General features: G+C 44.5%; 1 protein-coding gene across 5 annotated transcripts in view; it reads right to left on the bottom strand.

Annotated features, from left to right (window-relative positions):
- Positions 1-26,096, bottom strand: part of PPP3CA (protein phosphatase 3 catalytic subunit alpha) — a 728,982-nt gene that overhangs the window by 51,690 nt on the left and 651,196 nt on the right. For 2 of the 5 annotated variants that reach the window (XM_029597060.1, XM_029597062.1), the window contains exon 11: positions 610-639. The exons of 2 other annotated variants lie outside the window; for them this stretch is intronic. In XM_029597060.1, the coding sequence (XP_029452920.1) occupies positions 610-639 (30 nt within the window). The remainder of the gene's footprint in view (positions 1-609; positions 640-26,096) is intronic. One more of the 5 variants, XM_029597061.1, reaches the window with a different exon arrangement.

The raw sequence follows: 26,096 nt of genomic DNA, 5'->3' as shown, positions 1-26,096 counted from the left end.
AGCCTTGCGCGCGCCGATCCAGGATTTTAGAAGATACGCGCGGCTATGCGCATATCTTATAAAATCCTGCGTACTTCTGATTGCGCCTGCTGCGCGAACAAAAGTACGCGATCGTGCTTTTTTTTAAAAATCTACCCCATTGTCGTGGGTACATTTTTTGTGCACAAAACTCCTTGTTGCAGCAGCAGAAAAGCTTGTGCACACAACTGCGGATTAAACTGTGCGCTCTGCCGACTGCATCGTATTACATCGAGCCCCTAAGTTAGCAGCTGAGGGCTACTGTCCTTCAACTCTATGAAGCAATGTCACAACCAAGTAATCTGAAAGCAGCCTAGTCAGACATCTCAGTACATGCAACACTTTGAACATAAAATGGTAAGCAATCTTGTAATATCTATGGAACTTTGGTCGATCGAACTGAAAGATATAATTCTTTTTAATTCAAACTTCGGTTTACGTACATTCACAAATCAATGAAGGGTTTACCTTCTACCACTGCACACACACACATCTCGTGACCTCCCCCGAAGTCATTCCACCTTAATAATGTCCTTCACTAATGCTAGAAAAGCATAAAAAATTAAGCCCTGGAAACCAAGCTAGGAATACCTTTCTTTTGCGCATAAATAAGTTGCTCTTCTGAGGGAAATCCCGGAGAGGGAAAGGGGGAGATACCCAGATGATTCAAGTTTGAAGAACGGAAAGGAAAAGGGGAAAAGAAATATGACAACATCAACAGGACAGTTATGTTTAAGTAAACTCTGCAAAACAGAAAAGAAACAGATTAAGTAAAGAACAGCAAAAAGAAAGTGAAAATGGAAAAGAGAAAAGCCAAAAAAACCCCAAAAAACCAGAAAAAGGAAATATTTCCTATTGGCATTCCACACTCTGCTTTCTCCTGCTGGATGTTTTGGTGTTATTTTGCATTGCCCGTCCGAGACAAAAGAATACGATTTGAGGCTTTGCAACTTAAAGCACTTTCACAGCTTCCAGATTAAAAATAAAAAAGGTTTTTGGACAGAATTATTTTGTATGCCTTTTGTTCAATCAATTACTGAAATATGTATCATTAACTTCAAAATGTGAGCAATTACATTTTTTGCTCCATAAAATTTTAACAATAGTGATTTCTATGGCAAGCAATGAACATTAAAGTTTAAAAATCTAAACTCAATGTATAGCACATTTACCTACTTTGAACTGAGTTCTGAAATAATAAAAAGAAGACCTGGGAAACTCTCTGGCATTGTGGAGGTTAACAGCAGTGTGCACCCTGTTTTCAAGGCCCTGCGGGGAAGCTGATGCTCAGTGGCAGAAGTGTGGAATACTTTTAAAGTCAGGTTAGTGGATTAGAAAGCAAACTAACAAGGACCAGAGAGGCCCAAAAGTGCAACAAATCTTTCTTCCAAAAAGTGCGGTTAGGTAGTACATTCTGCAGTCCACTGTTCTCTTGCAGGCAGCATTCGTGTTAGTAAGCCCCCCAAACTCACTCCATTCAGACATTGACAGCTGCCGCATTCAGCTCAGATTCATCTTTGCTTTAGATAGCTAGGTTTGTGCAAAGCAGGTTTCATACTTAGACCCTATATAACAGCACTTTATTCAATTAACTGAAAAAGAAAGGGTTTGATTTAGCCAAGAAAGCTTCAGCGCTTCGTGTTGCAAAGCACCTCGGACTGATGCTCAGTCTGGCTGTAGCTAGACATGTTGCTTGCTATAGGAGAACCAGTGCAACTCCTGCAGCTACAGTAACATGAAGGGCCAGATCCACTAAGCATTTTTCTCATACATATAAAATAGGAAAATAAATCCCTTTAGTACAACTGTACCTAAGTGGAGAACTAAAGCACAGCATGAGAAATAAATCAGTTCCCAGGAAAAACCGCAACCTTGTTAACTGCAACCTTGTTCTCAGATCCCGAGATGGCTACGTGTAATTATAAACCTGAGGGGACTGGCCATGAATGAAAAGATGAAATTCTGCCCACTTGGTCTTAAAAGACTGCAAAGATGAGAAAAGCCACAGCACATTTTGCACAGGTCAGTCAGCTCCTGGGCAACTTGTTTTAGTCTTTTTGTAAATCCTTGTCTGTGGTACTCTGTGAAACTGGAAAAGTTTTACTTTAGCTTAGCACTGCACATGTGAGCAGTGTTTCTTTCACAGCACACAGAAACACCCTTCATCTACTGTGCCACCCTACCACTGCTGGCATCTCTCAAAACAGCATCAGAAACATCTCCATGTGCTCGGTTGTAAAAAAAAAAATAAAATAAAAAGTGTATTATTTGAAAAATTTACAAGTTATGATGCCGACTATGTAAATGCTTAATATCTCCTCTTAAAAGTTAGAAAATTCCAAATAAAAAAAGTGGGAATTCATTATTTATGGCAATTTTCAATAAAAAGCCATTCATTAATTTTTTTCCTTAATATTATTGTTAAAATGTTTTGCAAATACCAATTTTACAAATAACATTCCTTCTTCAATGTCACCTGCCAGAAACCTTAATGAAAAAGCTTCTGTCAAAAAAGTTTATTTCCAAAGTCCTAATCCAAAACTAAAAAACATCTGTAAAATTTAGTAAAAATAATACAAGCTTGATGCATTCTGAAGTTCTGCACCTTGTATTCATAAAACTAGAACTGCTTCACTATTTATGAGACAATTGTTTGACAACCACTGAAATTTTTTTGCACAAAAAGAAACAAAAAAATGAATTATTGCTAAAAATTGCTGCAATGTTGTGAAGTTTTTAAAATTTACAGAAAGTTATGGGGGTGACACAAAAGTTATGTAATGGTGGCAGAAGTGGGGTTGAGGTAGGAATACATGGTGAGAATGTTTCGACCTAGCTGGATGTAAAGAATGCCTTTGGAAATTTAGAGGTGAATTTTAAAAGCCAGGCACAGATGTGCAAGCATGTAGGACATGCGCATGCCCACCCAATTTTAAAAGCTGCCCGTGTGCGCGCACATCTTCCGATACGTGAATAGTTTCCCCATATCTTCTGTCAGGCGTTTTTTAATGGAGTTGTACAACGGTGCCTGACAGAAGATATGGGGAAACTATAAGCGTTGTAAGATTGTCAACTGTGTTAATAATTGGCAATAGACGGTGGAAGAGGATACTGTGGTGGAATTGCTCTTATGATAAGATAAAAACTAGTTGTGCTTTTCGATAAGATCGAGGTGAATTGTTGATCAGCCGAGACGAGAAAAGAAAAGTCAATTTCAACACAAAAGGAATTAAAAAAAAAAATGAATAGAAGCCATGGTAAAATCAAACACATAATAAGTAATGGGAATGCTGTAGAGGCGAGCAGATTTTGGCATCTTGTTTGAACATTTGTAAAATGTGATTTATAGTTATGAATGTGAATATAAGTGTCTTGTGTTAAGATTTGATCAATATTTTGTAATTTGATTGCCAATTGGTTGACTTTGGGGTTTTTTCAGAAGGGGTGATTTTATCATATGTTGAGTGTTTATTAGGCTGTGGGAAGTTGTAATAGTTGTATAAAAAACAGTTTTGATATTGTAATACATTTAATAAATGTGAAAAAGTAGCACTGTCTTTGGAATACATATTTGGTTAATTACGGTGCTGGAGTGTTGCCTTCGGTTCAGATTACTGTGGAGGTGTAAGTTAACCTTAAAGGGTTTAAGGGGTCTGGGTTAACTGGGGGGGGGGGGGGGGGGGGGGGGGGTGTTTATGTGTGTGTGCAGACTAAAGACCCAGGGGGTTTGGAGGACCTAACTCTAGATTGGGTGAACTGGTGAAACTGGTCATAGTGTGGACGCCCACCTTGCACAGCTCAATCCCAACTTTATGCGGCTGTGTGCGCTCACTTGCAAAATACCTACAGTACCTGAATGTAATTTGCTTTGAAGAGCTGAAAAGCGGAATATAAATAAAAAAAACAACAACTGGGTGCTCACATACATGCACCTAGGCTATTTTATAACATCTGCACATATCTGCGTGCGTGCTATAAAATGGCTGCATCTCTGGGCGTGTGCCGATGCACATGTATGCCTGTGCACCCATTTAAAAGTTATCTTCCTTGTGTACTCCATGGAATACACTTTTTCAATCTTGTTTAGTTGGATTACTGATCTTGGGTTATGCTCCTATGGATGTCTTCACAGAAGGGGTGATAAGATGTATGGCATAGCCTTGCAATAGAGATGCTGGCAGCAACTACAGAATTCAAGAAAGTCTGGGATTAGTACACAGGATCTCTAGTTGCAAAGAAGTAAAGGGAAAAACAGATCAACTGGGCCCTAAGGTATACTCTAATGGAAGGTAAATGGGGAAGACTAGATGGTCCTTTTAGTTCTAACCTACCCTCATATTCTCTGATTCTCTTTACTGAATCACTAACTACACCAAACATTTCCTTGAAAAATGGAGATAATGTCTCTGATGTCCAGGTGGGCGCCCACCTCAGCACCAGTGATCATCAAACGGTATGGTTAATATCACAAAAAGGATACGGAAAAGAAGCACAAAGACCCAAGTTTTGCAGTTCAAAAACATGGACTTTGATGAAATGGGGAAGTACCTGGAGGAAGAACTAAAAGGCTGGGACAACGAGAGAGATGTGGATCAACAGTGGACCAATCTAAAAGGAGGAATTACCAAGGCAACTAATCTATATTTTAGAAAAGTAAAGAAAAGCAAAAGAAAAATGAAACCTATCTGGTTCTCAAAGGAGGTGGCTGACAAAATAAAGGCTAAAAGAACAGCGTTCAAGTAATATAAAGATCCCAAAGGGAGGAGCACAAAGAAGAATATCTGGTAGAACTGAGGGAGACGAAGAAATTAATCAAGACAGCAAAAAGTCAAGCGGAAGAGAGGATTGCTGAGGAGGTAAAGAGAGGTTACAAAACATTTTTCAGATACATCAGTGAAAAGAGAAAAGTTCAAAGTGGTATAGTGAAATTGAAAGGTGGAAAGGATCATAGTCAATGGCAGAAATATTAAACGAATACTTCAGTTCTGTGTGCACTAAAGGGGACCCTGGAGAAGGACCATCGCTAGTTAACAAGAAACTGGAGGGGAGTGGAGTAGATGTAACTCCATTTACAGTAGAAAATGTATGGGAAGAGCTGGAGAAACTGAACGTGGACAAAGCCATGGGGCCTGATGAAGTTCATCCCAGGATACTGAGGGAGTTCAGAGATGTGCTGGCGGGTCCGCTGTGTGACCTGTTCAATAGATCTGTAGAAACGGGAGTGGTGCCAAGTGATTGGAGAAGAGCGGTGGTGGTCCCGTTTCACAAGAGTGGGAACAGAGAAGAGGCTGGTAACTACAGACCAGTCAGCCTCACTTCGGTGGTGGGAAAAGGAGTCACTGTTGAAAGAGAGAATAGTGAGCTATCTACAGTCGGGAGAATTGCTGGACCAAAGGCAGCATGGATTCACCAGGGGAAGATCCTGTCAGACAAATCTGATTGACTTTTTTGACTGGGTAACCAAGGAATTGGATCAAGGAAGAGCACTCGATGCCATCTACTTGGATTTCAGCAAAGCTTTTGATACAGTCCCGCACAGGAGACTGGTGAATAAAATGAGAAGCTTAGGAAGGAGTGCTGAGGTGGTGGCCTGGATTGCAAACTGGTTGATGGACAGAAGACAATGTGTGATGGTAAATGGAACTCTCTCTGAAGAGAGAGCGGTTTTAAGCGGTGTACTGCAAGGATTGGTGTTGGGACCGGTCCTGTTCAATATCTTTGTGAGCGACATTGCGGACGGGATAGAAGGTAAGATTTGTCTTTTTGCGGATGACACTAAGATCTGCAACAGAATGGACACGCCGGAAGGAGTGGAGAAAATGCAACAGGATTTAAGGAAGCTGGAAGAGTGGTCGAAGATATGGCAGCTGAGATTCAATGCCAAGAAGTGCAGAGTCATGCATATGGGGAGTGGAAATCTGAATGAACTGTATTCGATGGGGGGAGAAAGGCTGATGTGCACGGAGCAGGAGAGAGACCTTGGGGTGATAGTGACTAATGATCTGAAGTCGGTGAAACAATATCGAGTAAGAAAAGGGAAGTGATTATCCCTTGTACAGGTACTTGGTGAGGCATCACCTGGAGTACTGTGTTCTGTTCTGGAGACCGTATCTCCAAAGAGACAGAGACAAGATGGAGGCGGTCCAGAGAAGGGCGACCAAAAAGGTGGATGGTCTTCATCGAATGACTTATGAGGAGAGAATGAAGAATCTAAATATGTACACCCTGGAGGAAAGGAGGAGCAGAGGTGATATGATACAGTCTTTCAGATACTTGAAAGATTTTAATGATCCAAAGACAACGACAAACCTTTTCCGTCAGAAAAAAATCAGCAGAACCAGGGATCACGATTTGAAGCTCCAGGGAAGTATTTCTTCACGGAGAGGGTGGTGGATGCCTGGAATGCCCTTCCGGAGGAAGTGGTGAAGACCAGAACAATGAAGGACTTCAAAGGGGCATGGAATAAACACTGTGGATCCATAAAGTCTAGAGGACGTGAATGAAGAGTTGGTGGCTCGCGGGAATGATGGCTACTACCTTGAGATAATACCCTTATTCAATAAACATACACACGGTTAATGCGACTCCAACATTGCTCTAAGACTCCAACATTGCTCTAAGCTTCAACGGGAAGAAGACATTCACAAAAAAGCGGGGAGTAGCTTGCTTGTTACGGTGGTTACTACCCCAAACCAAATAAGCCTGATACTTCACTTTCAATGCATATCCAGCATAGCTCTCTGCTTCAACGGCAGGCGAGAAAGTCTGAATCTTCACTTTCAATGCATATTCAGCATAGCTCTCTGCTTCAACGGCAGGGGAGAAAGTCTGATACTTCACTTTCAATGCATATTCAGCATAACTCTCTGCTTCAACGGCAGGGGGAATGAAGAAAAGTGGATCTATATACAGACACCAACCAACAAGGGCTGAATTACATAGTCTGGGTAAACAAATAAGCATGGGTGTAGCTTGGTTATTGCGGCAGTTACTACCCCTAACTAATTAAGCTAGATATTTCACTTAGATGCAGTTCCAACAATGCTCTCTACATTAATGGTGGGGGTGGAAGGGAAATAGAATCAAAAGGTTACAAAGAACCAAGAGTAACAGATAAGTATGAGAAAAAAAAAGTGCAAAACTTGCTGGGCAGACTGGATGGGCCGTTTGGTCTTCTTCTGCCGTCATTTCTATGTTTCTATGATACTGAGATCCTCTCCCTCTCTTTGCCTCATCCATTAAGTGCAATCTCTAATTGCACTCATGACCCTAAAAAATTACCAACTACGTTCTTCTACTGTTGTAAAGCATTAATATTTAGAAGGGCAAGGAGGAAAAGTCTTACAGTACAAAGTAAAAAGGGAGGTACTCGGGAAGGAACCAAATATAATAAATACAACTGTGTATCCTTTAACAGGACGTATGGAGGGTAATTTTCAATAGCTCAGTACCTAAAATTATAAGTACACCTGAAGTTACACCTGTTGTTTTAATAAACTGTGTATTGGGGGCACACAGTTTCTAAAATCCCATATATCACTACCCCAAAACTAAGTACGTATGTTTTAGTACTTGCAAAATTTTTAAATGCACATTAAATAATTGTAATGTGCTTGTAATGACCTTCCATTTGTGCACGGAAGCAGGCATTTTTAAATAGTTGGCTGATGGTAAGATTTCTTGCTTATGAAAATAATTACTTGTGCACATACTTGCAATCATCAGTTCGCAAAGACCTCCACCAGTTGACCTCAGGGTCACCCAGGCCCCTCCACCTGATTACTCACACTGTCCACTGCTTGCTCCAGACTCCCCACCCAAACAAATGCAGACAAAAGAATAGTCAAATTTACTATCTGTGCCTGGATGAGCCAGTGTAAAAGCATGTGTGCATCCTCGATTATGAATGCATCTATCTACTTATAAAATATGCGCATGCATTTTCTCAGCCTATCCCGCAACACCTGCAAAACACCCTCTTTGTATAATGCATATTTTCTGATGCGACAGTACTATCCTCCCATTTAAAAAAACTTGCTTTCTACACTTATGTGTATAATGCTGATTTTACATGCACAACCCCCACATAAATCTTTGAAAATTCAACCCCATATTGTCCCTTTTTAAAACAATTAATACAGAGTTGAAAAGTTAAGAGACTCGGAACCTTATAAGACTATTTTACAGGCCAGTTGTAATGCAGTTCACTACTGCACAGATTGATAAATCTTCAAGTCTGTTTTGAATGGAGCAATCTTTAGCCCCATTTCTTGTTAAGCATTATTTCTACCCACCACGCTAGCTTCAGGAAAGCAGAGTTGCTTACCTGTAACAGGTGTTCTCCTAGGACAGCAGGATGTTAGTCCTCACAGAGGACGACAGCATCAGATGGAGCCTGGCATGGAAAACTTTTGTCAAAGTTTCTAGAAACTTTGACTGGCACACTGAGCATGCCCAGTATGCCACTATCCGTGCAGGCACTCGGGGTCCCTCTTCAGTCTCGTATCTTAGTGAAAAAAAATAAAAGATGGAGAACCCAACTTCGCGCGGTGGTGGACGGGTTTCCTGAGGACTAACATCCTGCTGTCCTAGGATGTTACAGGAAAGCAACTCTGCTTTCTCCTAGGACAAGCAAAATGGTAGACCTCACAGATGGGTGACTACCAAGCTAGAAGTTGCTCCCGACTATAACAGGACCAACAGCACTTAACCACGGGCCAACGGGCACAACAACAGGAGTGCTGAGAGTGAGAACGGGAGGCAGCATGAACCAGATACTGGGCCCCAGGTAGGTAGAGCTGGGTTCTTATGTTTGGAACACATTACGAAGGACAGACTGGCCAAAGATACTGTCATGTCAACCATCCTTGTCCAAACAGTAATGGGCGGCGAACATGTGTAGGGAACTCCACATCGCAGCCTTGCAGATCTCAGCGTTGAGGACCGCACGAACGTGCACCACTGACGCTACCATGGCCTGAATTGAGTGCGCCTTGACTCAGTCTCCAAGCGGAAGGCCCGCCTGCTTGTAGCAGAAGGATACACAGTCCGACAACCAGTTGGAGAGGGTTTGCTTACCCACTGCAATGCCAAGTCTGTTCTTATCAAAGGAGAGAAAGAGCTTGTGTGGACTGCCGTGCGCTCAAGATAAAAGGCAAGAGCACGCTTACAGTCCTGTTCACCCTGGTGAGAATGGGGCCTCGGAAAGAAAGTGGGCAAAACAATGGACTGAATGAGATGTAAATCAGTCACCACCTTAGGCAGAAACTTAGGGTGAGTGCGTAGAACCACTCTGTCGTAAAAGAATTTTGTGTAGGGTGGAAATGTCACTAACACCTGAAGCTCACTGACCCTGCGAACGGAGGTGACCGCAACTGGGCAAATGACTTTCCAGGTGAGATGTTTAAGCTCGCAGAAGCGCATAAGCTCGAAAGGAAGCTGCATGAGCCACACTAGTACCATGTTGAGGTCCCAGGACACAGCAGGAGGAGACACAATGGGAGCTTTAGTTGCAACAGGCCCCTCATGAAGTGGCCCATCAAGGGCTGCACAGAAATGGGCGTACCACTTATCCCCTGGAGATAAGCGCTGATAGCACTCAGGTGGACTCTGATCTAGGTGGTCTGTAGCCCAGACTCTGAGAGAGACCACAAATAGTCCAATAGTCGTGGAGTGGGGCACAAGAAAGGGTCTAGGCCTTTTGCCCCACACCAGATGGAGAATCTCTTCCTCTTCAACTGGTGAGACTTCCTGGTGGAAGGCTTTCAGGAAGCCACCAGTACCTGTGACACAGTATCAGAGAGGTTGCGGGACTGCAAAACTACCCTTTCAACATCCAGGCAGTCAAGGCCAGTGACCAGAGGTTCAGGTGGCACAATCTGCCCTGATCCTGCGTGATCAGATCGGAGGAGGTGCCCAGACATATGGGCTCCCAGATTGATAGGTCGCACAGGATCAGGAATCAGACTTGTTGTGGGCAGTATGGGGCAATCAGAATCATGGTGCCCCTGTCGTGCTGGAGCTTCACGAGAGTCTTCCCCACCAGCGGAAGCAGAGGATACATGTACAGTAGGCCTTTGTCCCCAAACCGGACAAAGGCATCCGAGGCTGGTTCCCCATTCTCCCTGTAGAGGGAGCAAAAATGGATCATATTGTAATTCTGGGGGGATGCAAAGAGATCCATGTCCAGAATGCCTCACAGGCGAAAGATTCTGTCTGCACCTATCCGGTTGAGTGACCATTCGTGGGGGTGGAATGCTTGACTCAGGCTGTCCGCCACCACATTCTCCATTCCTGTAAGGTAAACTGCTCTCAAGAGCATGTTCTGGGAGAGGGCCCATGCCAAAATCTGTACCGCCTCCCTGCTTGCTTATGTACTACATCGCAACTTGGATGTAGGTCTGGATCAAAACTACTTTGTGGACTAGGTGATCCTGGAACACCAAGAGGGCGTACCGGATCGCTTGCAGCTCCAGGAAATTTATTTGACAACTTGCCTCCTGCTCTGACCACATGCCTTGCATGTGAATACTGCCCACATGTGCTCCGCAGTCAAAGATGGAGATATTGGTGGTCAGCACCACTTGGGGGGATGGCACTTGGAAGGAAAGGCCAAGTTGGTCAGACTCTCCCACCAGGAGAGGGAGGCCCGGAGTGGCAAGGTAACCTGCACTGGCACTGAGAGGTCCTGGGTGGCTTGGTGCCACTGAGAGCAGAGTGTCTACTGCACCACAGCATGGATTCAAATGTTCCATGTAATCCTGTTATTTCTGTTATAATTCGTTATATTTTATTACAATGTTATAATTTATTATATTTATTACAATGTTATAATGTAAAATAGGGCTGTTCCTACCCTATTCTTTTAGTTATCTGGAAACCGATGTGATATCTCGATCGAACGTCGGTATATAAAATAAATAAATAAATAAATAAATAAATAAATGGATAGCCTGGCACGTGGAGTGACATGAAGCGATGCTGCCATGTGGCCCAGCAAGCGGAGCAGTACTCGGGCAGAGAGCATCTGACGCCGGTGGATGGAGCACGCCATCAACGCCAGGGTCTGAGCACAGTCCCGGGGAAGAAATGCTCTGGCGAGAGTTGTATCTAGCAGAGCCCCAATAAATGCCAGCTGCTGGGATGGGCTTAAATGATATTTTGGTAGATTGATCACAAACCCCAGTGACTGGAGCACTTTGGCTGTGAAGCAGGAGGAAGCGCAGTACACCCTCCTATGTGGTGCTTCTGATGAACCAGTCATCCATGTAGGGGAACACATGCACTCCATTGCAGTGCAGATGTACCCCTACTACTGACAGACATTTTGTGAAGACCTGTGGGGCTGAGGCAAGTCCAAAAGGCAGCACCTGGTATTGGAAAAAATACTTCCTGTGAGGCGGGAATATAGCTCTATGAGCGTAAGCGTCCTTCAGATTGAGAGAGCAGAGCTAATCTCTTTCATGAAGGAGAGGGATTAGGGTGCCCAAGGATACCATCTTGAAGCATTCTCGCTGTAAGAACCTATTTAAGGCTCTGAGGTTGAGAATGGGCCAGAGGCTGCCTGTTTTCTTTGGTATCAGAAAATACCTCGCGTAGAATCCTGACTCTGCTGGAAGCGGGGGTTTGACAGCTCTGGCTTTTAACAAGGCCGAGAGTTCTAATTTGAGGACTGCCTGATGTCCCGAGGGGTCCCACGTTGAAAGTGGCGGAGAATACTTCAGGACTGTTTTGAAGTTTTGGCGGTAACCGTGTTGCATGATGGCCAGAACCCAGTGGTCAGTAGTAATGGGAGCCCAGCATTCTGCAGACACAGCCGGCCTCCAACCAGTGGGCAAGAATCCGTAGGCACCGGAAGTTGGCATCTGCTCTCTCGCCGCCAGTCAAAAGCCCGCAGCTGGGTTAGATTGCGACGTGGGTTGGGGTCTAGGGGCACATTGTTGGCGAGGCCTGCCCCTGGTTGTGCCACGTGATGCCCTGGTACGTGAAGCCAGAGGGTAGTACCTCCTCTGGCAATAAAAGGACTTGAGAGGTCCTTGACACCGGGCCCTGCGCCTGGACAACTGTGGGTCTGAGGCACTGGCCGAGAGCTGCTGCAAGGTTTCATGGGGGTCCTTGAGCTGAGTGACCACATCTCTGACCTTGTCCTGAATAGATTTTCTCCGGTACAGGGCAGGTCCGCCAGTCTTTCTTGAATCTCCAGCTGAAGGTCTGAAGCCAGGCCAAGCCTCGGGTGCTAATGCCCTTACCTCATGCTTCTCAGCTTCCAGGCCCTTCTGTACCACTGACTCCAGCGCATCCTGCTGCTGTTGAGGCAGGTGCTCTGCCAGCTCCTGAACTTGTTTCCACCAGCAGTTCCTGTTGTACTGAGACATGTACAACTGGGTAGGAGGCTATACGGGTAATGAGCATTGCCCTTTGAAACACCCTCCTTCTTAGAGCATCCAGGGCCCTGTGTTCTCAGCCTGGAGGGGCAGAGGAATGGGTACGAGATCTCTTGGCTTTTTTAATGGCAGACTCCACAACCACAGATTGGTGGGGGATTTGTCGTTTTTGGAAGCCTAGGGCATCTGTCTTCCAGTTAACCGAGGAGACAGACCCCGAGTGCTCCCAGATCCTGTACAGAAGTTCCAAAAGAATTTCATGGATTGGGATGGCTAACACCTCCTTCAGAACATCCACAAACTGGAGGACCTCCAGCATTTCATGGTGGGCATCCTCCTCTGTGAGGAGCTGAAAAGGAATGGCTTCCGCCATAGTCCTAACGAAGCCAGCAAAGGAGAGGTCCTCTGAGGTGGAGAAACACCTCTTATCCGGTGGAGAGGGCTCAGATGGCAAATCACCTGAGTCCTCAGAAGAGGACTCTGATGAATCATCCCCCCAGGGATCGTATAGAACATCTTCCTCACTGTCTTCCCTGGGAGAACAGTGAGGGAGGCCAGCACCCACTCCCCTCGGCAGTGGCATCGAGGGCCGGCTGGGCAACCTTGGTGCCGAGGGCCTTAAGGGCACCAGGGGGCCCTGAGGGAACCAACAGCCCTGGGACTCCTGATAGCCCGGGAATGGGCTTGGAGAATGCAGGCGCCTTTGAGGGCCTCGGGTGCGGTTGCGTATCTTATCTTCCTCCTCGGGGGATCCAGTAATCGGTATCGCTCCGGAGGGGGGCCTCAGTGGCCGATGGGGAACCGAAGGCGCCCTGGGCACAGGTTGCATCGGCATAACACCCAACAGGATGTTGAAATGCTCCAGCAGGGGCGTTAGCAGCGCAGGCGCTGGCTCCAGCATCGGTATGGGGGCCGGGGCCGGCGCCGGGGGCAGTTCAGTGCTCCAGCCGATATTGTGAATAGCTCAGAAGGAACTGGCTCTGCAGGAAGCCTCACTGCTATTGCTTCAACCTGCACATTTTTACTGCTGTACCACCAGAACTGCAAAGAAATGTCGATGCAGTCTAGATTCCAACTTTCTCACATATATTTTTGTCCCTAGTTGAATGGCTTGATTCATTATGCAGTGTATAGCTCCTAACATTCAGTATTAAAATGCAAAACTGATTCTTTGCAGTGAAAAGGCTTCAAAAGTAGATGCAAAATAGTGAACACTCTGTCTGATATGCAAACAGGATTAGGGATTAAGAAATGTACTTATACCAGGCCTTGATAGCATAGAAAGCAGCTGAAGACACATCTCCAATTCCGTTCAGGAAACATGTTAGTGTTTTATAACACTTACATAATTTTAACATGCACATCCAGAAATGTGGTCTGCTGTAATACGATAGCGGGGTGTAATCTGATTGGTGGATCTACAGTGCTATTGACAGATGATTTGCACTCCATAAAACTCCCAATCTGTTTGCAGAAGACTTTTAGGTAAGCCAGCTTCCATGACAAAATATGCAATTAAAAAAAAAAAAAAAAGAGAAAATGTAGCGAAAAAGAACTGATGTATGTTGGCTATACCTAGGGACCTTTGTTTTCAAGTTTTATTTTATTTCTCCCAGGAATTTCTCAGTGTTTATTACAAAAGAACAAACATATTTACCCAGAAAAATGAATTATTTTTCCACCAATGTTTGTCAATTTTTGGTTATTATAAAAAGCTGATAAATTCTAGGGAAAAATAAAATAAAAATTGAAAATAAAGGCCCGTAATTATATCCCAAAGTTTACAGCTACACAGTTGGTCTGTTTTATTTTTTGTTTCTTTTGCTGATGAACACCCTACCCTATTTTATTACTCCTCCTGGAAAAGAATATTGTCTTGAGTCAATGAAAATAAAAAGAGTAAATATCCAGGAATTGGAAGTGATGAAGCAGAGATAATATAGGTTTGCTGACCAAATTTAGAAAAAGTATATGACACAACAGTATAAGAATATAAAAATAAGAAAATATTACCATCTCTAGGTGCATTTTTATATTGCATTATTAGTATTTATGAATTCTATTAGAGGGTCATGTAAAAGAGGTGTAAGCAAACTTTTTGAGCAGTGGACCCTCTTAGATTCATGTAATTGGTTGGAGGTCTCTCAAGATGGGTTACTTCCTATCTATTATACATATAATAGGGTTGTGTCAGTCCATCAGTCACTGCCTGTGAAGCTCCGTCTCTCACATTTCCACACATACGAATGGGCAGGCACAGACACACATAAGCTCGTAGGCAAGCTCGTGCATGCGCACGCAAGAATGCATGAAAGCTCAGAAAAGCTTGGCCACAAGGACACGCAAAAGTGCATATAAGTGTGCATGCAAACTTGTGCAAGTGTTTACAAACTTGCACACAAGCTTGCACAAGTGTGTACATACTGCACACAAGCTTGCGCAAGCACACAGTCAAGCCTGCACAGCCATGCAGAAGCACAAACAATCTCACGCAAGTGCATATCACCTAGCATAGACTTCCACATGTGCATATATTGGCTCGCATATGTATACACATATGACAATGTAAGAGTCATACACACATACATAGGCTGTTATAAACAGGCTACCTGGGCAACACCAGACACTTTTTGCTGGTACATATATATACACACATGCACACACACTCATATATCTATCTATATATACATATAGAAAAACAAAATACGGGTTAATGCCCGAATTTTACAAGCCCTGCGTGTGTAAAATTTGGAGGTTACACGTGTGGCCGGGCCGTGAGCATGCCGTGCACATTTTTGAAAAGGCCTGGCCATGTGCGAAACCCCCGATATGTGCAGAAGTGCCGGACCAGCTAAAAGGGGCAGGCAGGGGGCATGGTCTGGGCGAGGCAGGGGCCAGGCTGGGAAAGCATCATTTGATGCTATCCCAGGGAAGCGGGCGCTGGCAGTCGGCTAGCACACGGAATTTCATCTATTTAGATGACGTAAGCTATGAAATAAAGGAAAAATGGGGAGGAAGTGACGTCATCCCAGCAGATGGCGGACTAATTTGAGTCTCTCCCTCGACATCAGCTTAATCCCCTGACATCGGGCGCTCTGATCAGCGATACGTGGCCTAAATCTTCCTCATAACTTAGAGTTTGTTGGCAGATGTCTCATCGGCGGAAACCGGTGGATTTAAAAAAGTTTTCGTACAGTAAACTGCCGCTGGAAGGTGAGCCCCCAGGAGACAACATGGCGGGGGCAGGAAACGAGGTAGCGGATCACGGGGAGATGGCCGCGGGCGACCCTACCGACGACAATGAGATCCCCACGAAAGCGGTAATGAAGGGCTGGGTCGACGAAATAAAATCTGAAATAGCGGCGAAAACTGAGGTCATCATGTCCTCCATAGAGGAGCTCAAGGGGGATATGGCTGAACATGGCCGCCGCCTCTTTGAGGTCGAAACCAGAGCGGAAGCTAATACCGCGGACCTCAAGGAGCAGCACGAAAAAATACATAATATGCAGGAGGAAATAGAAAGAATGCAGGACAGGATGGAAGACCTAGAAAATAGGTCTCGGCGACAGAACCTCCGCTTTAGAGGTGTCCCCGAGGGACCGGAGTACGCCGACTGTACAGCCATAGTGGCCCAGATCAGCGCCATGCTTCTGTCCTCCGGCGCGGGCTCTCCTTCTCAGGCTCCTGAAGCAGAGGTAAAAATAGCACGAGCCCATAGAGTTTTTGGACCTCGGGTTAATAACCTGCCCAAAGATATAATAGCATGCTATCACGAATTTGCTGTTAAGGACAGAATCGCAAATATAGCTCGGCAGCAACCTAGCTGGAAGTGGGAGGGCCATGAGGTCAAGGTTTTTATGGATTTATCGCCCACAACGATCAAGAAACGAAGGGATTTTAAGCCTGTTACTGATTTTCTCCGAAAAGAAAACATGCGCTACAGGTGGATGTTTCCCTTTGGGCTCAATTTTACCTTGAAAGGAGAAGCATACCGGGCGAAAACGCCGGTGGAGGCCTCCAAAATTCTGCGGGATGCCGGTTTTCCAGAGATTCTGGGTTTACCTGCCTTACCAAAACCATCCGTTCGTCAGGAGGGGCCACCCCGATGGCAACGTGTGACTCGAGGCGATAAAAGACTGCGGCGACAACCTGATTCCCTGTCGCAATGCTGAGCCGTTGCTCTGTGAGAGGACTGGCTTTAATTGAGGGGCTGATTGCTTTCATCGGTTCTTCATCTGGGTTAATGCCCAGGCTCTGCCATTGCCCTTGGGCCTATGGCACAGGCGAGGGCTTATGTTGATTATCTCACAGTTTGTATTCAGTATTGTTTAAATAAGGTTATTGCTTGTTTTAATGGCATGGCCTAATGGCCTCATGATAAATAGTTCATATGTTAGAAAAGTTCTGTTGTCAGACAATGTTATCTTAACTGTTTAAGATGTCACTGAGGGGGGACTATTGCTGGGATGATGGCCTCCTCCCTTAATCAGACAGCATGGCCCTGGGACAGGGTACAAGCTGTGGGGGTGGTGGGAAAGCGGGAGGGGAAGCTAGAGGATAGCTATTTTTACAGCTTTCATCATTTAGTGAACACAAGGCCCTTAGGGGCGCGCAGACGAGTCAGACTCTTTAAGTGGCTGGGACTGGTGACACTGCTTCTTGGGATAGTAGTTTTTATCCATTCGTCCCCATGACACCTTTTAACATTATGTCCCTTAATGTAAAGGGACTGAATACACCTTTAAAGCGACACTCCCTCTTTGCTGATTTAAATCTCCATCATACCATGATTGCCTTTGTGCAAGAAACCCATTTAAAAAGGAGATATGAGTACTTGCTCAAACACCCTAGTTTCCCTAGACAGTATTGGGCTGCTCGGCCGTTAGCCCATAAGTATTTAGGAGTGGGGATACTGGTGCATAAAGATCTGATATATGAAGAATTGGTTTGCCGGACAGACCCAGAAGGCAGGTATATACTACTGGTTATCGCTATTGGAGGGGATAAATATACCTTGATTAGCTCCTATGCCCCTAATGCGGGACAGAGCGCCTATATGGACGGTCTCTCCCAGATAATTGATTTATGGGCTGAGGGCCATATAATTCTGGGTGGGGACTTTAATGTGACGATCGACCCTCGTCTGGATAATTCCCATCAGACCTCTCAGACTAGGCGACCAGACCGACAGGCATTCCGCCGCTTTCTGAGACACCATGGCCTGATTGATGTCTGGCGGGTATGGCACCCCAAATCCAGGGACTATACCTTCTTTTCTAGGGTGCATAAATCCTACTCTCGCATTGATTACCTCTTGGTGGATAAGGGTTGCTGTAATCAGGTTCTAGCTCCTTCCTTGGGTCCCATTACATGGTCTGATCACGGTCCTGTGATTATGGACTTTCACTTCTCTGGGTACGATAAAGGACGCAAATATTGGAGACTTAATGATAGTCTCCTGGATGATGAGGACTTCTGCACTCGGTTGTCCGGGGATATTCAGGAATACCTACAGTTTAATGATACCCCTGATATCTCTCCCATAACACTATGGGATTGTTTGAAGGCGGTGATGAGAGGGAAGCTTATTGCCAGAGGGGCCTATATAAAGAGATGTAAACAGCAAGACAAGGTTAATACTTTATTGCGCTTGCAGCGGCTGGGGCGGGTGCACTCCGCTACCGGGGAGAATGATCTATTATTGCAAATAGATCAGCTCCGCAAGCATCTGGCGGATCTGGAAGCGGCCCAAATAGCACACAAGTTAACTTGCAGTCAGCAACAATATTATGAAGGGGGTAACAAGGCGGGTAGACAGTTGGCCCGTAAACTACGGGTCCGTCAAGCCCAGACTAATATTGTTAAATTAAAGGCAGAAAGCGGTTTACTGTTAACCTCTAATGCTGATATTCGGCAGCGCTTTCTACGTTACTATACGACTCTTTATGCGCCACAGACCAACATCAATCAGGCTGAGCTGGAAACTTACTTTCAACATACCAATCTCCCGCAGGTTACTCCCGAGGCCCAATTATTTCTCACCAGGGATATTACCGCTGCGGAAGTGACTTGGGCTATCAAATCCATGAAAATAGGCAAGTCCCCAGGGCTTGATGGTTATACAGCTTCTTTTTACAAGAAATTTATGGTGTTCCTTGTACCCCCATTGGTTTCCTTATATAATTCTCTCCAGGGGACGACTTCGTTCTCTTCGGATGATAATATGGCAGGGGTGACACTGTTGGCGAAACCGGGTCGAGATCCCACGGTATGTGGCTCTTATCGACCCATCTCGTTAATTAACTTAGACATGAAAATTCTAGCAAAAATTTTAGCCCACAGGCTTAATGTTTCCCTGCCGGGATTGATACACGCCGACCAATCTGGCTTTATCCCAGGCCGCATGGCGTCGGATAACGTCCGCAAAACGGTTGACATCATGGGTTGGGCTCGATCACACCAAGTACCCCTACTGCTTTTAGCAATAGATGCCGAAAAGGCTTTTGACTATGTTCATTGGCCTTTTTTGTTCCATACCCTGCGCTTATTTAATTTGGGAGACAAGTTTATCACCTGGATTCACAAATTATATGAAGCACCTACTGCCTGTTTAAAAATTAACGGGGGATATTCCTCTCCGTTTCCAGTGGGAAGAGGTACCAGGCAGGGGTGCCCGTTGTCTCCGTTGCTGTTCGCGCTCTTCCTGGAGCCCTTTACGCACCGGATTCGGAACAATCCCTTAATTTCCGGAGTGAGCGTGGGAGACTTTTCCTCAAAAATGTCTCTCTTTGCAGACGACATTTTGTTTACTATTACTGACCCACGTCAATCGTTGCGGGCAGTTTCTGAAGAACTAGCTGCCTTTAGCAGGGTCTCGGGGTTTTCGATTAATTGGGACAAGTCAGAGTTGTTAAATGTCACAGTATCACCAGAATTAGTAGCCCAAATTACAAGGGAGTTCCCCTTTAAGTGGGCCAATCGAAAGTTAAAATATCTAGGGGTCTATCTTGGCGCGGAGATTGATCTCTTTCACTTAAATTATACTCCGCTATTGGGAAAAATATATAAAGACCTGGAGGAGTGGGATAGATACCACATTTCTTGGTTGGGGAGATTAGCAGTCCTTAAGATGAATATCATGCCACGGCTTATGTATTTATTACAAACTTTACCCATTGTCATCCCTGTTACGCTCTTGGATAAATGGCAAAAGAGATTCAATAAGTATTTATGGAAAGGGAAGCGGCCAAGGATAGCAATGAAGACGTTGTTTCTACCTCGGTATAGAGGTGGGGTGGGTATGCCTAATATTGCACGGTATCATGGGGCGGCTCATTTGAAGGCGGCAATAGAGTGGCATGATAGCAAACAGAGCAAACCCTGGGTGCGCTTGGAGCAGGCTCTGCTAGGTACTTTTCCGCTGTCCGCCCTGTTGTGGCAGAGCCCGGCCTCCAGGTGCCCCAGATTGACACTACCTGAGACCGTCCAAGCTACCCTGACCGTATGGGACCGGTGGAGGAAAACCTTGGTGGGCTCCCAAGGTTTCTTCCATAGCACGCACTTGTTCTATCACAGGGACTTTCGGCCAGCTGGCAATCTGCAGGCGTTTAAGCCCTGGATTGACAGGGGTGTCTTCCAGTGGTCGCATATTTGGTCCCCTGGGGGTCTCTTACCATTTCCCACCCTCTGCCGCCAATACCAGCTGGGACCCGCGGATCTTTTCCGCTACCTCCAAGTTCGACACTTTTATATTCGTAACCGAATTGCAGGTGACCTTGAAAAGGGTATTTCATCGTTTGAGAGCATGTGTAGAAAAGCACATATGGTTACCAAACATATTTCTAATATGTACGGACTCTTAAGTGATGACTTTGATCAGTCCGCATCTCACATACAAGCCTGGCAGTCGGACTTACAATGTGATTGGACGAAGGAGGATTGGCTGCGGATCTTTGCCCTTCTTCGGAAAGGATTTATCTCAGCTCAGCACATCGAAAATGGGTACAAGTTATACTATAGATGGTATATAACACCAAGTATCATTCAACGCTATGCACCACACACACAGGGGCTTTGCTGGAAACTTTGCCAGGAAAGAGGTACTTCTTTTCATCTCTGGTGGCAATGCCCCAAAATACAACAGCTTTGGACATTGATTTCAACCTGGATATCTACAATTTTGAAGGGAACGATACAGCTTACCCCTGCACAAGCTCTATTAAATGATGAACTCCGAGACAGGTCCAAATTTCATAACTATTTTATTAAATATGTGGTTACCGCGACCAGATGCGCTATAGCGCGTTGTTGGAAGGATCCTGGAGTCCCAACGGTATCCACAGTTCAAGCATTGGTCCTTCAATCGCACACCTTGGGGAAGATAACAGCCTTTCGCAATAAATCGACCCAACACTTTCATAAGATCTGGGGACGATATGAACACTGGCTTCGAATTTCTAGTGGTCAGAAGTGACATATATTGACTGAGTACAGGACTGGTGTCACTTGGTGTTTCCGTAACTGGCCCGGGATCGCGGGTTTTCAGGGGACTTTCTATCATTCATGGGATGCCGATCTGCCACAGAGTTTTCTTTTTCCCTATACACGACTCTGCGCTTTTGCTGCTTGATCGCAGGCACCTTGCTAACCAGGTGTTTTGATGATAGTTCATATACGCTGGCTACCTCTATGGGAGGGGGGGGGGGAGGATTTCAAGGGGATATATTTGTGTGAAATGGCTCTTTGTAATCAGGTACAACAGCATTTATTGTTCACTTATGGTTTCATGGTATTGTGTACTTGGTATGCAGTTGTTTGTTTTTGTTATGCCAATAAAAGCTACAAATTAAAAAAAAAAAAAAATAAAGGAAAAATGGTAGAGAAAGGGATTTTAGGGGTCGGGGAGGAGAAGGGAAAAGGGAGACAGAGTAGGAAGGGGTATAGGGAACTGAGAATCGGCCGATCACATAAACATGTGTATTTTTCTAAAATTCCCCCTCACACATGTGGAGGCCACCCGCCCGCACATGTACACACGGTCATTAAATTCTGGTGTGCATGTGTGAGTGGGAACCATGTTTTATAAGATGCGCACGCCGACGAACGCATGTTATAAAATCGGCGCGTCCATGTGTGCACGCTGGGAACCACGCGCACATGAACATTTTAAAATCAACCCCTAAATGTATACAAAATAAAGTGCTTAAAAAACACAACCAAAAAAACCACAACTGGGGAAAAAAGCACTAATGATAAATGTGAAAAATACTGAAACAATTATTTTATTTGTTAATGAATCATTAAAAAAGCAAACATACAGGGTCATTTATCAAATTGTTAGGCCCTAATGCCCGTGATAATGCCATAACACCGGCGATAAATAACGCATCGCGAGCTGCTTATGCAAATTTTTATATATTTCCCAAATGGGAAGAGTTTGGGCAGAGTAAATTGAAATGAGAGGTGGTTAGCATTGCGTGTGCTAGAATAACGCACATTATCGTGGGTTTTAACGCCGGAAATAATTACACCTTTTTCCTGGCTGTGCATTTTGCCCGAAACGGGCTTTGCGCTAAAAAATTGCAAATCCCGTTTTGGGCAGGGGAGGAGAGAGAGAGAGAGAGAGAGAGAGAGAGAGAGCCTCTCGGGAGGCACACGTATCAGACAACTTTTTTATATCGCTGTAGGAGGGGCAACCAGTAACTCGGGGCGAGGTTTTGGTGGTGGCCTTAGGTTTTGGGGGGCAGTTTTACATGAACAGTCAATGAAGATTTGATGTGATTTGGAGAGATGACAGGTACACAAAGATGAGATTTGTACATTGTACTCTGCACCTAGCTTCACTGATGTATACTGCGAGGTTCGAACCTCTGACTGTTCATGTAAAACCGCTCCCCAAAACCTAAGGCCACCACCAAAACCTCACCCCGAGTTACTGGTTGCCCCTCCTACAATGGTATAAATAGTTTACTTCTATGAGAACCTTATAAAGACACTCTCTCTCTCTCTCTCTCTGGTGTGATAAATTTAACTTGTGTTGTGGTTTCTCGAAAATTACCCTAACCATGCCCCCCCCCCCCCTGCTTTTTGTTTTTTTTTTTTTTTCGTGGGTGTTATTCTTGCACAATTTATAGCAAAATGATAAATCTAGGTCTAAGTTTGCTTTTTAATGATTCATTAAGAATAAAACATTTTTTGCAATATTTTTCACATTTATCATTAGTGTTTTTTCCCCCTAGTTGGGATTTTGTTGATCATATATATTATATATATATATATTTATTTATTTAAAAACTTTTCTATACATGAATAATAGGATATCCATATATGAGAATACTGTACTCTTAAATTAATCTATATGTATGAGAAAAAATAATAAAGAAGGGATAACTGTTATTTGTTGACTTTTAACAGTGTGCTGGAGTTCTCTTTCTTGTCCGCTAGTATTCCTTACTCCCCACTCTCATTGTGAAAAGCTTTTTTTCACAATATATAAGACAAAAAAAAATATATATGTATGAATGGTATCCACTAAGTAGCCACACTGTTTAGTGGTCCATAGGCCTCCTTTTGTTTCTCTTCAATTTGCTGAAAGGAGCAAGTAAACACACATACACAAACACACACACACATAGGGCACAGAGAGGCAGAGACCTCACACACAGTCAGACATAGTCTCTCTCTCTGCACCCACATCAATAGAGTGAAACAGAGACCCAGAAGGAAACAAAGAGACCCCTCGCACACAGATAGATACAGACATCCAGATACAGACATAGTTATTCCATACCTATACTGACACAGCAAAACAAATACACCCACACCCAGATACAGACACCCAACACGTAGACAGGCACAGAGACACAAACATACACACCTAGACGGTCAGACACACCTCACCCAGACACAGTGAAAGACATGGGCAACACATCACACACAGAGACACAGGGTGCAGCAAACCAGACAAATAACAATACATGCCTCAGAGATGCCACATAACACAATGGTAAGGGTGGGAACATTTTTCAATTTTCAACATTCGCTTAGTTCAGGCTGTTACTTTTCTAACAGTAAAATATATATCTTGATTTTGCTGTAAACTAGCAGTTGGTTTAGGTTTATGTTTCAGGCAAAATATTTGTACTTTATGTGACGATGTATTGATTATAAAATGATTTCATGAATGTTCTTCTGTTTGCCATCTTGAACTGCTGATTAAGTGTGGGATATCAATTTTTTAAATAAACAATTTAGATGCCAGCCAACATTTTTTAGGAGCTGAGAAAAAGTTTTGCTCTTGCTGCCCAACTTTTCATTTATTTTTTACTGTTTTCACTCATTTTTCCTATTTTTCTCTTTTTGTATTTTTCTTATTCTCATCTTTTTTATTTTTTCAAGTTTTATTTTTTTAGTCTCCTTTCCCCACCTTGCCTCTTCTTTTCCCCCAAGTGAGCAACAGCTGTGATCTGTTCTTAGTTAGGGTCCCAGCAGCAGCAGGAGCTCCTTCTGGGCAGTTCTTCCTGGATTGTGGAACTCCGCAGTGGCTCCGCCCATGTCCATTTCTGCCTCGGAGTAAGCAGCTCCCTGCCCGGGACCGTCACAGCTAGCTGCTTCTCTCTCCAGTCTACTGAAAGAGATGCATGGCTAAGCTGTGGCATGCTTACAATGTTGCTATGCTCTTACAGCTCCCTCTCTACTGAGCTTGCAGTGCCTCCATGGCATCGAGATTTGACAGAATAGCCATTTTTTTCCTTTCTTGACTGGGCAGCCAGAATGCTCTCCTTGAGGGTTGTTCATGCCTCCAAGTGTGCTTACCCTGATCTAGAATTGTGATAAGTCCATTTGTAAAAAAAACAAAAAAAGGTATCTAGGGAAACCTTGGAATTACAAATACTACATTAAAAAAAAAATTTAGTGGGAGGATCCAAGATGGCTGACTGATTGTTAGCGGTGTGAGGACCTCTCTCGGGTGATTTTTTCTTTTGTTGCCTCTTGTTATTTCCTCCTCAAATGGGCAGAAAGAGAAAACCGAGGTCTGGGCCTTTCCCCACGGCCCCTCCAACGTTCCCCTGACGGACCCGATGGATGCCCATGTCATGCGCAGCAGGCCTGCGCCGGGGATTCAACCACTGGAGAGAGTGGGAGGGGAATTTGAGCTCCCCTCTCTCCCTGGCTCTCTTTCACTTTTCACCCTGGCAGAGGGAACACCATCCGGCAATCCTGCGGCGGAGAGAGTTTCCCGGGAGTCACTAGAGACGCTGACAGACCTGGTCGTGGGAGCGGTGATCCCAGCGGGGAGTGACGGGGTAATCACTGCTGCTGTTCGCTGTTCTCTAATCTCAGACAGCCGGGTGAGGAAATCTTTCGAGATGGATGGTAGGGAGGTGTCAAGAGAGCTAACGAAGGTGCAGGAAGTGAATCTTCGTTATCCTATGTACTGATACCTTGAATTCAGAGGCCTTCTGTTTTTTCCTTGGAGGCTATATGGGATGCCATAGTGGAACTCCGGAGTTCTATTTTCCAACAACTGTCTCCCTTAACGCAGAAATATAAAGATTTGGACCAAAAAGTTTGTTTTATCTACTACATCTGCTGACTTGGGACAACAATTTTCATCTTTATGTGTTCAAGTGAATTCAGTTCAACAAACCCAGGCTGCACCGGTTAAGGAAAATGCTAACATGCTTTAAAAATTGAAAATCTTGAAAATACTGTGAGGAATAAAAATCTCAGGTTCATTACTTTTCCAAAATTACCTACATTTTACCTGCTAGGCCAAAACCCCTAAACCTCACTAAGTAACCTATTTTGTTTTATTTTATGACTTACACGCCATCTAGAGCAGAAGTAAAGTTACATGGTAGGGGACCCCGGCTCGCGTTTGTGCGTGTAAACAGGTACACGCAGAAATCCTGCCTCAGCCCCTCCTGCCCATGCCCCGCCCCTTTTCCACGAAAACATTTTTGTGCGCATAACGGGAGATACGCGCATTGTCGCGGGCCTTTTAAAATTCGCGCCGCACGTGCGCGTCTAAGACAAGCGCATGGACCTCCCGGTTTTGGCACATGCAAGGCTTTTAAATTTGACCAGTTAGGGTCCTAACTAGTTTTCTCATTTTATCATAGTCTCCCTTGTTAAAGTTAAATGCTACCGTAATATTATTCTCCCTCCAGCAAAAGTTGATTGAGTTAGGGTAATTATTGCCAAATGGCTTCGCCACCTTTATCCCCTGCACCAGATCCTGTGTTCCCACTAAGAACTGGTTCTAATGTAGCCCTTCTCCCCTCTCATCAGTTCGAAAACCAGCTGGTTCAGAAAGCCATCATTTGTGTCATCGAGAAACCATTCTGACATGGTTTGATAAGATATTCTCACAATTGACATTGTATTTCCACTTTTAGTAGCCCATCTGCTTCTCATCCTAGTCAGGTGAAAGGTAGTAAACCCCTATTGATATACTCTTTCCCGTCATACATGGAATTTCTATCCATAGGCATTCCAGATTGCAGTGTGTTTCCTGCAAAATTTGTATCTTATTTGACTCTACAGAATCCTTAAAATATAGTGCCACACTACCACCACTTTTATCTGCTCTGGCACTTTGATATATTTTGTATCGTGGTATCATTGTGTCCTACTGGTTATTCTTTTTCCAACAGATCTCTGAAATGCCTAATATGTCTATAGCTTAGGAGC

Source organism: Rhinatrema bivittatum, chromosome 1, assembly GCF_901001135.1.
Source record: "Rhinatrema bivittatum chromosome 1, aRhiBiv1.1, whole genome shotgun sequence".
Lineage (NCBI taxonomy): Eukaryota > Metazoa > Chordata > Amphibia > Gymnophiona > Rhinatrematidae > Rhinatrema > Rhinatrema bivittatum.
Note: the sequence above shows the minus strand (reverse complement) of the source record. Positions and strands in the feature narration are given on the sequence as shown.